The 17,466-nt window shown below is 43.5% G+C and overlaps 1 protein-coding gene and 1 non-coding gene across 2 annotated transcripts; both read right to left on the bottom strand.

The window, feature by feature from the left end:
- On the bottom strand, positions 1–16,775 carry RNF149 (ring finger protein 149). Its single transcript, XM_035116613.2, has 8 exons — positions 16,194–16,775; positions 10,461–10,711; positions 10,038–10,106; positions 8,342–8,424; positions 7,084–7,180; positions 5,765–5,960; positions 2,867–5,162; positions 1–1,060 (listed from the first exon to the last, which is right to left on the bottom strand). The coding sequence occupies exons 1-7, from the start codon at positions 16,657–16,659 to the stop codon at positions 5,104–5,106; spliced, it is 1,221 nt and encodes a 406-aa protein (XP_034972504.1). The 5' UTR covers positions 16,660–16,775; the 3' UTR covers positions 1–1,060; positions 2,867–5,103.
- LOC118085831 (small nucleolar RNA SNORD89) lies at positions 2,229–2,338 on the bottom strand. The gene has a single exon (XR_004692705.1). It is a non-coding gene; the product is annotated as a small nucleolar RNA SNORD89 (small nucleolar RNA).
- Positions 16,776–17,466: the final 691 nt, after the last annotated feature.

Raw genomic sequence — 17,466 nt, 5'->3', positions numbered from 1 at the left:
GAAGTACTTTCTGCATTTTTATTTATTTATAGAACTGCTTTATCCTGCTCTTTAGCCAAAAAGAGCTCCCCACAAAGCTTAAAGATCGATGAAGACAGTCCCTGCCCTCAGGTGCACAACCTTAAAAGACATGTCCAAACAAGAACCAAAAAAGTCGACTAGGGTGGTAGAGGTAATAAACAATGATAACCAGTTATTCATTGGAAATTTCAAGGAGAACTGATGGAGTGAATGCTTACCAGGAAGCAGCTGACAAGAGAGGAAGCTGGCAATTCCTTCACTAAGTTGTCCTGCTCCTGTCCTCCCTTTGTTGTCATCTGAAGGAACTACTATTTTTATTTCAGTTCAAGCGAAAGCTTCAATGTGCCCCTCACCCCACCATTAGAATGTTCAGCTCAAAAAAGGGATTAAGCACATTGTACCCTGGCAAGATTTTTGGTAACGAAGGGTGCCATGCTCAATTTTAGTCTGTAACAGCAACCCTCCGCAATAGAAGTATTCTAAAAAGTTACACCGTTTGTGCAGAGTTTTGTACAGCAACAAGTCAAGCTGTTATCAGTAGCTTTCTGTTCAGGATTAATATTAAACTACGTTCCAATAAATGGACACACAGGCCTTTTCAGCTGACAGGACACCACTATACCAGAAGGGCCCACTTGAAACAGGGCCAGTCAGAAACATGTCTGGTTTCTTTTGCTGCCAACTGTCTTAAAAAACTGGACATTCAAAAGGAGCAAAGTCAGCTCACGTTATTTCCAACTGGCTTATTTTGGTTTAAGGCAGTTTACCTACTACTGTACTTCAAGCCTTTTTTTAAGGTGCATTTTCACACACACGTTTTAAATTAAACCCAGTGCCCTATATACAAAATGTCCATGTCCGTCACATGAGAAAACACCTGCAGGCAAGGCAATCTTTTTCAGACCACACATGGAATCTTTCTGCCTTAAAATAGTTGAAAGAAGGTATGTCTCACTGATAAAAATTAAGAATGTAGCAGAACAGTCAGCGCCGACCCCGTGTGAGCAAGTTCCAGAAGAGTTTGTCGGGGAAAAAACACCTAGAAGAGAAAAGAAACGAGTTGTTGAAACAATTTCTGTACCTCAAGTTAGCAGGAACAATTGTTCAAGCCCATAGTTTGTCCACAGTCGGGGTTAAACTATAATCCAGGGAGCTGTGCTCAACACACAGAAAGGAGAATGAGTGATTTTCAACGCCCCCCCCCAGCTCCCTGAAAATTTTGCAAGAAAGAGGGGGAAATCACTTCCTCAACTTCTGCTAGTAGGAACCTCTGCTAGATCACAGACCTCTTCCATTCACAGAACAAGCTACAAGGTTTTTCAACTCAGTACCTGAAGAAGGGGACAGGGAAACCTGTTGCCCATCAAAATGTTCCAGGACTACAACTCCCAACAATGCTATCAATGGCTACAGGCCACAAGGGCTATTGTCTGCCTCCACCAATGGAGGTAGTATGCCTCTGAACTCCCTTTTTGCTGGGAATCAATGGCATTCAGGTCCTGCTTGCTTCTGACATGCACCTGTGAGAGACTCTCTCACACAAGATGGCAGTTTCAAGTTTGGTTTGCATAGCCTGGAGATTAGGAGCAAGTTGGAAGCCCATCCTATTCGAGGATGTTTCCCGTCACCACTACCACCAATACACTGCAAGAAAGGAATTTAACACAGCTAAGTCCACTGTTCTAACCTCTGGCCATCTGTCATGCAAGCGGGGACTGATAGAAGTTGGAATCCAGCACCTTTTGGAAGGTCACAGGTTCTCCCCACCCTTGTCTTAAAGTAGTATATTGCCAGCGACAATTAAGGAATTGCTCTAGGAAGAGATGCCTACAAAGAGTGCCTAGGCAGGGGTATTTTAGAACATTAGTCAAGGCAGGCTAATCCTTGGCTTCAATCAGTTGTAGGCCTAAAGATGCTGCTCAAATATAATGGCACCATCCCACATGCAAGGAGGGAAGATTTGTTAGTTTTCATTATTGGGTTTCCCTAAACTAAAACCCCGAAACCATGTTTCATTGTTGGCTTGCTGACTTCAGACTTCTCCCATTTAGTGAAAGGGAAGGAGGGAATGTAGAAGCACAAGGTCAGTTGCAGATACATCTGAATGCAGCATCTATCCGTACTTAGGCAGTTTTGACCATTTGCAGGCAAGGGACCGTCTAATTTTAGGGTTCACATAGCTCTGTCATTTTACTTTGTGTGAAGTTACTGAGGTCAGACGAAAAGGTCGCTTCAGGAAGTTTTGTCATCGTGCCTTTTAGAGAGAGAACTGTTAGCAGGCACTGCAATTCGGCCTTTTTTGTCATCACTCCTCAGCAGCACACAAAGCTATACAGAAATTGAACAATTGGCAGCCCATCTCAGAAAAACAAACAATTCTAATTCTCCAAGGTCAGCTGCCGTGTTCAAATTATATAATTTGCTTACTTATAATTTACTTTATATAATTGACCTATATAATTTGCATAACTGAGTCTGCTTCCATGTTTCCTGCCCTCCAATATTGCTTTGGGGTGGGGATGGATAAAGACATGGAGAGCAAAAAGGTTTACAGAACAGCTCTAGGATAGGAACTAAATTGCACATAACACAGAAATCATCCCCTTTTTCCATGGGAAACTCTTCCCTTCCCACCAGACACCACCTGCATGTTTCTACACATCTACCTCCAGCCAAGTTTCCAAGATGCTATATTCAGAGAGGGACAGGTAAAGCACATGTAAGGCCTAGCAGCTAGATGTGGACTCAAAAATTCTGGTTCGCATGCTCCATTAAGTTTTAATAGGACTATTAATGGCTGCTTTCCCAGACCTTTTTACAGGGGGGAAATGAAGTTGGTACTCACCATACTGCTTTCTCCAAGCAGGTGCTGCACTGTAAATGTTAGGAAGGATCTGGAGACTTTCAAGGCACACAAAAAACAACGTCCTGCCTTTTCCTTGATGCTAAGCCAGAGTTGTGATGTGCTGAAAACAACTAACCAAGTATCACATCTGTTTTGTGCTAAGGATGTAGGGAAAGATGAGTGGCTGAATAGTTCAAAGGCAGTTCCTTTTTGAAAGCAGCATCAATATTGAGGGCCCCCAGTTGAAACTCTGGCTCGCATGGTCCTTGAATGCAAAATGTATGCTGATATCCACCAGCAATACTTGGACCAACTATGTATTCCAAACTGGAAACCGGAGATACAGGTTACACGCTTCCTATTACAGGGGAGAGACCAGGAGCGTACCAGGACTGTAGCTGAGTTCCTCAATTTGATCTTTTGCCGCCGAAGTACATTACAGGATCCTGCCCCTGTGGGAGACCCACAGAGGTAAAATAGATTGCTGGCCTCTCCTCCCTTTTGGCAAGTGACTTTACTGATGGGTTGGTGATGTGATCGTACTGGACTATTTATTTTAAATGTTTGTAAATGATGCCAATAAAGGTTTTGATTGATTGATTGATTGAAGACGCAGGGAGTAGTCATGGCATGGTCCACTCCATTAAGTGCTGGCTGTAAGATGCAGGCAGGTCTTGCAGAGGCCAATTTTAATCCATGACATATGGCTGGGTTACTCTCATCAGAGAAGGTGGCAAGGTCCCCATAATATTTTGGTAGGATTTCTATCAGAATCTTCACCCTGTTTCTTCCTGCATCTGCCCCCACCCATGTTTGAATTCCTCTTCCCCAAACTTGAAAACACTGAAATTAAATACTGATCCAATTTAAGTACTAGGTTGCATATTTTAAAAAGCACCTTACCAAATATCTAAGTTTAAACACAGTGTAAAACGTTTCTTACAGACTTGGCGGTATAATTCCGTACATTCATTTATAACTATTAGAATTCTTAAATGTTCATCCAATGCTTAAGAGAACTATAAATACACAATTCACCATTTTCCTCTAGAGCTTATTGTATATATATTTACCTGAAGCAGAGGTAAAAATTAAACAGTGCAGTGGTATCTATTTTATACACTTCAGGCTTAGTGCTTTTCAACTACTCTAAGGCACAATACTGCTAATTCAGCACAGTAAAAAAACCAGTAACTATATTGTGCAAACCTCTAACAATCCTTTGCATAACAGAAACAATTTACGAACAACTTTACGAACATCTCAGGACTGAATTACGGTAGAGAAAAATCCAAAAACACCTTCCAAAAAAACAACAACAGTGAAGAGAAAGAGTGGAGAAGAGTTTAAGTTAAATTACTCTCCATGCGCAACATGAACGACTGCTGCACCACTGTGTTTCACAGTCAAAGGTAGCTTGTTTGCATTGCCCGAGGCACTAATAGGTTGCCTGCCAGCTACAATAACTGTGTGGCACAACTTAAAGTTATTGACCTAACAGGCAAATGAAAAAGTCATCAGGTTTTTCGGCAAGCACGCGGCAGAAATTCTCACAACTATTGGAATACTTTGCAGGTCCATACTATGCACTCAAAACAGTTTTAAAAAAGTAAACCTCAGTGTTGCATATGTGCTATATGTACATTTATCATAAATCACCGACATCTATCTGTTAACCTGTGCAATTTGTACTCCTAGTATTGATCTTGCGATAGCTGTTCTAGCACAGAGATTACTTCTGAACTTGTTACTCTTTTTCCAGGGGGAGTTTTCACTTGGGAGCTTCCTTCCTTAACTCGATTTGTGTCTCTACAAACCAAGGGGCGAGGAAACCAAGCAAAGAAAGAGAACCTGTTTCTTACAAAAGAAGTTGCAAAGGGAAATCTCCATGGAAAAAGAGCAGCAATCTCAACAAGTGCCAAACGAGCTTTTTTTTTAAAATAGGCCAGTTTTCTAAGTAGCAACAGATATTTTTTTCCTTCTGGTTCTCACCAACCCTCCCAAGCTCATAAATTTGTCTCATTTATCAACTCTCATTTTTGGTCAAAAGAAGGAACTCATACTAGAGTTATTGCATTTTGTATCAGGTATTACTCTTCTTACAAAGCAAAGCCTCTAGTTATTAGCCCTTTTGAAACATGAATTAGAAAAGTAACACATTTAAGCTAGATCACAAGTCCACAGCATTTAAACAAAACAAAATAGACATTTCTCTCCCAGTTCAAGCTGTCAAGCTTTCATACAGTGTTTCCAATAGACAGGTGTTCTTCATGTCGATTATCTCTGCCATCCGTTTCTAGAAAATACATAACATGTTTAATACTCTTTGAGTTCCACTGCCTATATTATAGAAATTATAACACATGCCTAAGGTGCATCATTTAATTGGGAACCAAGTCATCTAAGCTAAAAACAATTTGCGTTAACAAAAGCATCATGGTTTAGTCTTGAAGGCAAATTAATTTTTCCCAAAACATTTATTCTCACAATAAACAAACACTATTCAGGGTTATGGGCAGTTTCCTAGAAGAACATATTGTTCTTTCAAGTCAGCCTCTCCTCATCCCAGTTCAGCTTGAGTTTCTGTCCTCAAAGAGTGAAACATATACCCCCCCCCTTTAGTATCATTTCTGTTGACCCATGTTTACAATTGTGTTATGCTCTTCCTGCAGAATGACCACAGCAAAAACCTTCATAAAGTATGCAAAAGAGTTTGGGATTAGTGCTCTGATTTACAAAAAAAAAAGGCATGGGAACCTCCTTTGATTTGCCCAGCTGAGTGAGATAAATCAAGGTTTTTAAGTATATCCACAGTTCAACTGAGATGCTGAATCTGACATCTGGTTTCTAGGATTTCAGTTCCTACAAAAAAAAGAAACATGACATAAGGTTACATACCAAGTAAGGCTGTTCTTTCACCTGCATCCTCTTTTAAACCGTTACTACTTAATGCAGATCCGTTAGCAGAAGATGCTGATAAGTCACTTGTTTCATTTCTGTTCTCTTCTGGCACAGCAATACTCCAGCTCTCGGCCAATATGCTGCCACTTGTTGATTCAGGCATTGCAACTTCTTGTTCATCTGTAGGCCCTCCCTTTGAAGTTGAAAGGGGGGGGGGGAGAAGTGTTAACCAGCAAGACTGTTATTGAAAAGGGGTGGGGGAGAAGGGAAAAGAGGTCAAGCTAATGTACCAGGAACACACACATTCTTTTAAACCAAAACTTATAAGCCAATTTCCCAACTCCTTTCATAGCCAGGAGGCAGGATGGGGCACAACACAGGTATTTCGGTTGGTATTTGCCTGTCTCGGGAGAAAATCGGGGCGTGTGCCTTTGGGGGTGAGGTCAAACTGCTCTCCCACCCCACATGTTGGCACACCGTAGGTATGACCGCCCCCACACTTAATTCTGAAATCCGCAAAACTGCTTCGCCAAATAAATGCAGCTTCATACACATCTCAACAGTGGCAGCCACTCATTTATAGAAACACATCCGTTTTCAGGGGACATATATGAAATTAGCAACTGAGCCGAGCCAAGCTCAGCAATCACAACACACACATTCCATTTCAGATACCCAGGCTGGTGAAACTTCCCAGGGTTATCAATCAGGGAGAAAAAACTTCCCCAGGCCTACTGAATGAGATGCTACGGAATGAGCCTGAAGACCTCTTCAGAACAAATGTGGATTCTGCTACAAAACTCAGGCTCACATCCTGGATGGCTGGAACAGATGGTAGCGCGGTGGACCAAACTCAATGAGTCTTCTCACCGAGGAGCTGAAAGTCTGCCAAACTACAGTGATTTAGGAAATGAGCCACCGGGACAAGAAGGAGCCTGAGTCTTTCTAAAAAGGCTTGGTCCTACACAAGGAAAACATATGACGGGGGCAGGGGGAGGAAAGCTGGTACTTTGCAGTCAGCAGTATTGAGTTTTGATCTTGGTTTGGTTGTTCTTGCTAGTTTCATCAACATGTACCTAGTTTTCACCGGTGAAGTTTAATGAGACATATTTCCAGCTTCTGATTATGCAGAATGGAATTCACCATAACGACAGCCCACCCCAGGCACCTTCTCTAGGTAAAACCAGCTTGGGCTCCTCCCTGCAAAAAGTAATATACCGTGGCTGGCTGGATGCTTGGCTGGCGCAGGTATCACGTGGCCCCAAACAGGATGCCTAGAGCTTTCTTACAGATTTAGTTACACATTTCCAACCTACCCAATATCCGAGAGCTTTGATGACATCTAGTTTGCACATTGGACACGTTCTGTGTTCCAGCAGCCAGGGATCGAGGCAATGCCTGTGAAAGACGTGCCTGAAGAAACATCACAGTTTTGAAATCAAATATAAGGACTGTTCTTTCATGGAATGAAATTTGGCAAAATTAAAGGAACAAAAAGCTTATCTAAAGCAAAACTTTGATAAGGCAGCATTGCAGCGTTTGCTGAGCAGGCCGAAAACAATCCCTACCTTTACAAGATCCAGGGTAACTATGCAATTCAAACTCCTGCAGAAATTAAATCTGTAGTAAACAGCGGCACACGGACCACTGAATGACTGTATGGGGCTGCGCCTGGGGGATGGTCTGGAAATTTCAGCTAGCACAGAATGCTGTGGCTCAGTGGCTGGATGAGGCCCTGTATCATCACCGTATAATGCCCCCCTTTGAAGGATCTGCTCTGGCTGCTAATTTGGTAGCAAATCAAGATAGATATTGATAGAGAGATATATCCCTTAAAAACTTAAGGTAAAGGGACCCCTGACCGACTCTGGGGTTGCGATGCTCATCTCGCGTTATTGGCCGAGGGAGCCGGTGTACAGCTTCCAGGTCATGTGCCCAGCATGACTAAGCCGCTTCTGGCGAACCAAAGCAGCACACGGAAATGCCGTTTACCTTCCCGCTGTAGCGGTACCTATTTATCTACTTGTACTTTGACGTGCTTTCGAACTGCTAGGTTGGCAGGAGCTGGGACTGAGCAACGGGAGCTCCTCCCGTTGCGGGGATTCGAACCACCGGCCTTCTGATTGGCAAGCCCTAGGCTCTGTGGTTTAACCCACAGCGCCACCTGCGTCCCATAAACTTAGGACCTGGTAATTTGAGAAGCTGCCATCTCCCATAGTGCCCTATTCAGCCCCCAAACTGGGAAAGACCCTTCTGCTGGCAGCACATGCCCTGAGGTTGGTTTTGACAATCTACTCGTAACAGGGCATTTCAACGTGGTGGCACCCACTTCATGGAACCCACTCTGGACAACTTGACAGGAAGCAGTCCAACAGCCACAAGTTCCTCATCCCTGTTTTTAGGGCACAGAAGTTGGAAGAACTGAACGAATGCCTCCCTATCTCCAGCATTGTAAATCAAAAAGCTACTGTGCACTAATCTTTCTCCAATCTGAAAAACACTGGGGACTCGATTTTTTAAATGAGTTTTGTTAAATAGTTCCCAAGCAATGATAGCAAATTTTAATAAGCTTACTTGCAAGGCAGGATTCGAACGATATCCTTTGGTTTATAGTTTTCAATGCATACAGCACAATTTTCAGCATCGACATTCAAGCCCTGTAGAAGAACAAAAGTATAGTTGATGTTGAAGTTAAGCCTTGCACAACTTTGTAAAATACAGGTACTCATAGCTGCCAAGTTATCCCTTATTTTAAGGGATTTTCCCTTATGCTGAATAGGCCTCCTCACGAGAAAAGGGAAAACTTGGCAGCTATGCAGGTACTATAAGTCTTCTGCAGTTAATTCTTCAGGGAATTAACTGCAGGGAAGTGCTTCAGATAGCAGGACAAGAATTTTTAAAGAAATGCAAAGTTACAGAGCACACAAATGATACAAAAGACTAACTTAATCTGAAATACCATGTTAAGAATGGACAGCAAATATCTTGTCATCTGCAAAGCGGCCAACTCAAAATCTAAATGTTGAAATACCATAACAGATTACAAAATTGGCTGGAAAGTAGTGAGCTGATCAATTTCAAGCCAAGTGGAAGTACAGCAAGCTACAGGGGGCATTCCATACAGGTCTTACCTGAAATTCCCATTGGTACTCAAATAGAGTGAGAATTATGTTAGAATATTTGTAGTTTCTAAGTCAGGAGCAGAAATCAAGTAAACCGAATTATTCAGAATGCTGGAATATAAAGTTCAGCCACAACCAATATATGTTGCTTGGCAGAAGCAGATTTGGCCAATTTAGCTATTATATATATATATCTACATATATCTATATATATCTATATATATCTGCATTTATCTTACGCAATCTCTTAAGCCACTCATATACGGTTCACGTGATGATCAGGACACTTGATGCTAAAATACATAGCTATAAAATGGTTTAACTCGGCCAAGTAGCAACAGCAAGACTTTTGCTGCTATTGACTCTGCCCAGAGAAACCTATTAACTCTGTTTGGGTAATTATGAATACTCTGCTGTAGGAAGTATCCAGGCGTGGCTCAGTCATATTAGCATTTGGTATCAGTTAGATCATCTTCACAAATGTACTTATTGCAAAGTCCAACTGATATTATTAGTGCCAGAAATTCAGAGCAGTTGCCATAACTAAGAACAATTGTGTATAATTTTGTACTTGTGTGTCTTCTTGTACAATTATGTGGTGCACTGAACAAATTATAGACTCGTGACCTAGGGTTTTAGAGCAAACAAGAACATGAAACTCCCTTTCTCAGAAACAGCATGGTTTTGTTTTGTTTTTTAAAGATACTTTTGGCATTCCTAAGACCTTGGGTTTGCATTCTGGAATGCTTGTTCTATTATTGTTGTTCTGTTTTTGCCATATCACAGACTTTTTTTTTTAAAGCTCATTGGTTTCAGAAGCAGCTTACCATGTGTCATGACAAGCTGCTATTGATGAAGTTCCCTTGGGTGTGTGGAGCAACCAATCAGATTCTACATACACCTACCTGTGTATTTAACCAGGCAATGGAAGTTCATAGTATCACAGAATTGAGGAGTTGGAAGGGACCGCGGGGGTCATTTAGTCCAACCCCCTGAAAAGCAGGAATATTCTGCCCAATGTGGGGCTCAAACCTATGGCCCTGAGAATAAGAGTCTCATGCTCTTCTGACCAAGCTATCTTTCATTTCATTTTAAAGAAACTGTGCTAATGAAAGACATTTCCATCTACATTAGTCCGTTTACATTACCTTATCTTCATGCTTTACAATATGCAGTGGAAGCTGGCCAATTGCTTTTATGGTTTCTTCTCTATGGCCCTAAAAAAACAAACCACACACACAACCAATTCAATCAGTAGTGCATATTTAAATGAGATTATATGGGAAACCACCTGAGACGCTGAGTAATCTAACAACTCCACTTATCTAAGATCTAAGGGTTCCTTTAACTGAAAGGCACAAAAGCACCTATGCTGGCCCAGTGTTAACACACGAAATGGGAACGTGCACAGGATATTGGTAAATGTGCAAGATGCACATGAAGGAAAGACTCAAATCATAACCATTGCAACAGTGCTTCTCTCTATACCAAGTACAGGATTCAGAGCCCTAATTACAAGCAAACGTTTTTCACTAAAGAAACTGAAGAAGAAAAATCACCCATGTAATTACCTGGTTCCTAAAATGCGATCCACTATAGAGGAAGCGCTGTATGTAAAAAAATATAAGCCATGCCAACGATATGATCATCATGGTGATAAATGCAATTGATACAAATACAACAGACTGTCCACTGATATATTCTTGCACGTGTTGCTTGCCAACACCAATAGACATCCTCACTGGTATCCCTCTTTGCACCAGTTCCAAGATCTCCATCCCTTTGGGATATCCAACCATGATTACAACTGCATTGCCAGTACCTGTCGAGGGGAAAGAAAAGCAGGAGTCATGTGGGCTCTTGCGCAACTTTTTTATTCTCTGTATGAAATCCAGGCAACCTTACATAAAGTTAAGTACACAAGAAGTAATTTTGCTGTAGTTTTTCCTTCAAGATCCCACCAGCATGTTGTTGGATATGATGCAAGACCAAGTCTTACAACTGCCATGCTCTCCCCCTTATGTAGGGATCATAATTGGATCGGCGCTGGCACACCACGTCGATCCTCTAAGGTAGAAGGAAAAGCACGGCAAACCAGCTATGTCAGAAAGGAAAACACGTGTAGCAGGACACGTTGGGAGGCATTGCAGGCAACAGGTCATGGCAGTACTAGGAGAAACATGCTAGATCTAGACAGAACTAGATAGAACGGGATGAGCCAGATGGGTCAGGAGAAGTTGGGGAAAACAATGGGATACAGGGAGGGGGTGTTTGGAGAGTGACATGTGCTAGGAGCATGAACAAAGTGCATGAGAAACAGCTCGTAGGTAATGGTGGTCATTTGGGGGAGTTTCAGGGTGTTGCCTGGAAGTGACGTGCACAGGAACACCACCTTGTATGGACCCGTTACCACCATTGGCTAAAAGATGTGCTAAGGGGTTAATCATTAGCTGTCAAGTAGAACTGTCAATAAAAGGAAGCGCTAAAGGATCAAGGTCGCCTTCCTGGGAAAATCATCCTGTCTCATTGCGTCATTCTTCACCGGCTAAAACACCCTTATAATCGAGAAAACAGTCTTAAATTATAGTAAAACCTTAGAATACAGGAATCTTTTCACTCTATACATTCTGTGACGTTCATCTCCTGACATGTCCTCCTCCTATTTGAGGGCTACCAAGATTCCCACATGCCAATATGGGGTTGTTGTTTTTTTGGCAGGGGGAGGGTATGGTCTTCTGTTTGTAATATTTTGTATTTCATCTTATTTCATTCTATGCCACTTTGGTAACTTCTTGTTGTGAAATGGTTTATAAATCTGCAATCAAGACACATTTGGACCGTAAGAGTGTCTTGATATTTGAGTTTTCCTCTCTACTAAACCTTTGTTGTTTGGGATTATTGGCTTCTTGAGATTGCCATACCCGACAGCCCAAGCAAGATTACACATAAGGATGAGAGGCCATGTCATGCATAAATTTAGCTTGAGATTAAGATTACCGGTAGTTTTGAAAATATAAATACAATGAATGATGGTGAATAGACCTGCAATGTAACTATGTTTACTTGCCACCCACCTGTTCCCAAACTTTAAATAGCATGCACTTGGGCTCAACTTTAACTGTGCTTCCTATATGTATGCTTAAAACCAAGAAGAGAAGGAATAAGATCACAGCATTGTTTTGCTATAAGTAAGCCAATAAGAAAAACATCCCTCCTCCACATTAAGTTCGTAACTGACAATATTCTGATTTTGCAAATGCTTCCACACTGACTTAAAGTGACTGCAGACATTGCAGCTGCAATAACTAATTTCACAACACAGAGAAGGGCTGCGTTCGAGAAAAGAAAAATATATAGTGCATATAAACAGTTCCACTGACCTAGTTTTAAGAAGCAGTTTTGTATCCTGGCCTCTTAAGTTATCAGGATGTCAATCATAGCTGCTCAAATGTTGCAATCCAGAGATGCTACATGTTTGTTTTTAATCAAAGAAGAAACAGGCCATGCATGATTCAACCACCGCTTCCTTCAACCAGGTCCTCCATTTATCAGCCTTCCTCATCTCTAATTTCCATATATGTAGCATTCGGGGCTTGGGGAAGAGAACTTAATACTGTACTTCTCTGCTCATGAAACTCTGGCCTCAGGGCTACAAGCTAGCCATCAACCAACCACGGGCAATTCCCCCACCCCACAAAAGCCAGGACAGAAGAAGAGGTCCCACACAAAAAGGCCATGGGAAACAATCAATGTGTAGACATAGTCTCCAGTTTTGCTTCTGGGTCCAATTCAAAGTGCTGGCGACTAGTACACAAACTGCTTAGAGCCGCATTGGTAAAGGTAAAGGACCCCTGGACAGTTAAGTCCAGTCAAAGGCGACTATGGGGTTGCGACGCTTTCAGGCCGAGGTAGCCGGCATTTGTCTACAGACAGTTTTCCGGGGCATGTGGCCAGCATGACTAAACTGCTACTGGTGCACGGAGGACCGTGAAAAGTGCCAGTGCGCACGGAAATGCCGTTTACCTTCCCACTGCAGAGGTACAGATTTATCTACTGACACTGGTGTGCTTTTGAACTGCTAGGTTGGCAGGAGCTGAGACAGAGCAACAGGAGCTCACCCCGTCACGGGGATTTGAACCACCAACCTTCCGATCGGCAAGCCCAAGAGGCTCAGTGGTTTGGACTACAGCGCCACCCGCATCCCTTAGAGCCACATTACCAGAATCTGGACCACCTCCTCCCATAGAGATCTGCCCGTGGCCGATAATCTTTGAAAGCCCTGTTATATGTCAGCCTACCATCAAAATTTCACTTGGGAATAATACAGATCAGGGCAAGCACCTTGGCTATGAAATCCCCACTAGGAATGCTATACTGCCCCATAACTTTTAGACTGGAAGTGAAAACATTTTCTTACTTCTCTTGGTGCTTGATCTTATATTTAATGTTTTAACTCAGCTGTCCTTGGCTTTGTTTGTTGTGTTTTTATTCTATTATTGCTGTGTCATTTTCTATATTTTCTGAATGGCACCCAAGCTGGTTTTCCTGTGTCCTCCTTCAACCCAATATGGATCAAAAGTGCACTTGTATGTTACCAGGCTTCTATCGTACGTGATGCCCCCATCTGCTCATGCAATCTGGCTCCATTATGTCTTGCTTTCAACAAGCCACAGAGTTTTTAAAATGCTTAGGAAACCTGAAATATTGCTGCGATGAATCATACATATGCAGTCTCCTTGAGGCTGTTTTCCCCAAACGATTCTTGCAATCACTTCATATGGTACTTTCCACTCCATTACACCAAAATGCACCCAAGAAGAGGTTTTATACTTGTCCTCACAAAAAAAATGTTAGTTATAAAATCATGCTCAGCATCTTTATGCAGGTCGTTTTGAGTACAGAACATTTATTTCTGAATGCTGATGGAATGCTGTGTCCTATAAAAGCGCACATAGTATCTGCCTGCTAAGGCTTCTTTCCTGCTCCTCTTGTATAATTGCACAAGCTACAAAGCCAAAAAAATATTTAGAGGAACTTGCAAACAGGTAACAGGCATACAGGATGTGGATCCAGGAAGCTACTGTGTTTTGAACTAAATAGGTCCAAACAACTTGCCTTTCTGTTTATTCAGTGTTTTATACAGACGCACTGACCATTTTCTCTTTCAGCTACGGTTTAAGAACAGTCCTGTTTAAGAACGATTCGGTTTATGAACTCTGCAAAACCGGAAGTATTGTCCCGGTTTGCGAACTTTACCTCGGTCTAGGAATGGAATCAGAACAGTGGAAGGGCACCGGTGGCGGGAGGTCTCATTAGGGAAAGCACACCTCGGTTCAAGAACAGTTTTGGTTTAAGAACGGACTTCCGGAACGGATTAAGTTCGTAAACTGAGGTACCACTGTATTTGAAAAGTCCTATGTCACATTGTCATAAAAGGGAACAATACAACTTTGTAGGCCTCCTGTTCAGCATCTTCATTTCCTTGCTCCTCCCCACAGCTGCTCTTGTTTCTGTGTCAAACCTGCTAAACCAAATCACATCTCCAAACAAACCTGCTGCACAAGCTCAGCCCCGTTCCTATTTCCAGAGACTTGGCAAATGATCCGTGAGTAAGGAGTTTACCTTCCCTTAAACCTGGCGTAACTTTTGCACAGCTTCCATTGCTCCTCTTGGTTCACTGCCAAGCAGTATTATTATTATTATTATTATTATTATTATTATTATTTGAATACTGTCCTATACCTGGAGGTCTCAGGGTGGTTCACAATATGCACTCCTGATTATGTAGCTCAGTAGTAAAGTACTTTCTAGTTTGAGGCTTTTAAGGCTTCCATTTCCATGCTAAGAAGTTAATGGGGGTGGGGTGGGGAATTATGCACAGTGTACAGAAATATTTTTTTTATTCTTGCACAATAACAAGGACCTGGATTCAGGACAGACAAAAGGAAGTATTTCTTCACACAGTGCGTAATTAATTTATGGGATTCTTTGTCACAAGATGCAGCAACAGCCCACACTCATGTTTAGGTGGTTTTAAAAGAATGCTAAACAAATTTTTGGTGGATAAGTCGAATAATGGCTGTAAGAAACGATAGCTACACAGAACTTCCATATTCAAAGGCAATACTGTGTACACACTGACTTTTCCTCCCACAAAGAATTCTGGGCACTGTAGCTGGTTAAGATTTGCTGGGAATTGTAACTTTATGCAGGAAAAACTATAGTGCCCAGAATTCTTTTGGAGATGTGCCTCAAAAGTGCTTTAAAGATATAGTATGTCCACAGCAGTGTGCCACTGAAAACCAGTTGCTAAGATCAGCAACTGGCAAAGGCTTCATCCTTATTTGTGAACTTCTTGGGAGTCATTCAGTGGACAACTGTGTGGCACTGTGAGGAGCATGATGAGAGGACCAGGTCCACATCCCCACCCTTTAAACCTCACTGGTACCCTGTTTCTCATATTTTAAGACATACCCATAAAATAAGCCATAGCAGGATTTTAAGCATTCAAGGAATATAAGCCATACCCCGAAAATAAGACATAGTGATAGGCGCAGCAGCAATGCCAGCCGTGGCAGGAGGAGGAGGAAAAAAATAAGACATCCCTTGAAAATAAGCCATAGTGGTTTTTTTTGAGGAAAAAATAAATATAAGACATGTCTTATAATATGAGAAACACGGTAGATCTTGGGCCAGTCACTGTATCACCAAAACCTACATCACAGGGAAATGTTAAAGACAAAATAAAGGGGGGGGGCAATCATTCCACCTTGAGCTTCTTGGAGGAAAGAAAAGGATAGAAAAGAAACAAATGAACACAAACCAAGGTGCTGGGCTGCCTTTGGTTTGATGCAACAGGGCTAATTCGTTCTTACTCAAGTCAACTTTTGCTGCTCCACATGTTCAGCCATATATGTGAGGGATGCTTGGTCCAAACTAAGGCCTTGCCTACACAAAAAAAGGCAGTAAAACAGACCATCCCTACAGGTGGGGGAGGAGAACTTTTTGAAGATGTTCTCTGAAAACAAGCACAATACAAACTGGGCAGACTGGGCCAGAGGAGTGTGTGCTTTCACATGGGACTCAAAAGCAGCATCTGTCACCTGCGCACACAGCCTGTGGCGCTGCCTGCCACACGGCAAGACACACCACACCAGCCCTAAGTTCCAACGGCACTTGCTTCCAGTGAAGTTTTCTGCAGCCTTGTTCCACTTCTGATGTGATGTTGCGCCAAACCCCAAAGGTCCCTCCACTTACCGGAGTTGCCACTTCCCAAACTCTTCTTCCCTTTCACCATCACTCACCGTAATTATAGGACATGGTCAGGGTGGAGTTGCCGAACCTGGGCTCGTTGTAGATCACCACGGCAGCCGCCCGCTTCCTCACGGCGTTGGCGATTTTGTCCTTCAAGCTGCAGCCCCCGTGCGCCACCAGAGCGATCCACGACGGAGGCGTCCCCGCGGCGTGCGCTCCTCCGGGCGGCCTGGGGATCTCGTAGTCGATCCCCGGCGCGCAGCCTTCCATGTGGCGGCCGCTCCCCCCTCCGCCGCCGCGGGGGATGCCGACCAGGCCTTGCGCGTTGTCCTTGGGCGAGCCGTCGCCGTAGCGGCCGCTCTCGGTACTCTCCTGCACCGTGCGGTTGGTGCCGGGGTCGGTGTACATGGTGGTCACCCAGGCCGTGTACCACACCAGGGACCAGGCCACCCGCGGGCACCCCACCGCCGCCAGCGCCAGCAGCAGAGGCAGCGCCACGCGGCGCAACAGCACCATGGCAAACCCGACACACACGCGCGCGCTTGGCGAATGCGGAGCGCCCAGCCCGCCTGCACCGAAAGGCGGCAGCGCCGGCGCAAGCGGCAACCTCCGGGTTCCCGCCCCTTCCTTCCTTCCCGGCCAGGAGAAAGGCAGAGAGGCGGGGACTCTGCGACCAGGCCTCCTTCCTGCGCCCAAGCAAAGCCGCCCTCTTTCCTTCCCTCATAAATGCAGCCTGGCGCGCGCGCTCGTTTGGGAACCGCCCCCTACCCTTTTCTTTTCTTCCCCAGGGGAGAAAGCAAAGGGCTGCGCGCAGGCAACCCCAGCCCTGTCTACTCAGGAGTAGTCCATGAATTCAGTCCGGCTCGCGCCCAAGTGTGTAGGATCGCAGCCTAAAACTGCAGTCCCCACACACCTGGGAGTAAGCCTCGTTGAATTCAATAGGACTCTCTTCCGGGTAGGTGTGATCAGGGTTATAATAATAATTTATGATTTATATACCCCACCCATGATCCGGCTGGGTTTCCCCAGCCATTCTGGGTGGCTCCCTATTAAAAAGACAAAAAAATCAAACATTAAATACTTCTCAAGTTGTCCCTTGGGCTGTATACATGATATATGTTTAAATAATAAATCAATTCCCCCTTTCTCAAGTATGTTTGGACTGTAGTTTATCTATCTGAGCTACAAATCCCAACCTTTCCAAACTACAGTTCTCAGGATTCTTCTTCTTTGTGGGTGGGGTGGGGGTGGGGGGAGACGTTCTTCTGTTATGTGGCACTTGGTTCCTGGCGACTGTCCTTTAAGGGTGCTGGGATTTGTTAA

Source organism: Zootoca vivipara, chromosome 4 (genome assembly GCF_963506605.1).
Source record: "Zootoca vivipara chromosome 4, rZooViv1.1, whole genome shotgun sequence".
Classification (NCBI taxonomy): Eukaryota; Metazoa; Chordata; class Lepidosauria; order Squamata; family Lacertidae; genus Zootoca; species Zootoca vivipara.
The sequence above is the reverse complement of the archived record's forward strand: the minus strand, read 5'-3'. Positions and strand labels throughout refer to the sequence as shown.

Bases quoted from the DNA above. Each gene is read 5' to 3' on its own strand.
- RNF149 (XM_035116613.2), bottom strand. From the start codon at position 16,659: ATGGTGCTGTTGCGCCGCGTGGCGCTGCCTCTGCTGCTGGCGCTGGCG. The intron at 7,181-8,341 runs GTAAGCTTATTA...ATGTTTCTTCAG, and splicing joins GTTCGAATCCTGCCTTGCAA to GCACGTCTTTCACAGGCATT. The intron at 5,163-5,764 runs GTATGTAACCTT...TGTATTTTCTAG, and splicing joins TGAAAGAACAGCCTTACTTG to AAACGGATGGCAGAGATAAT.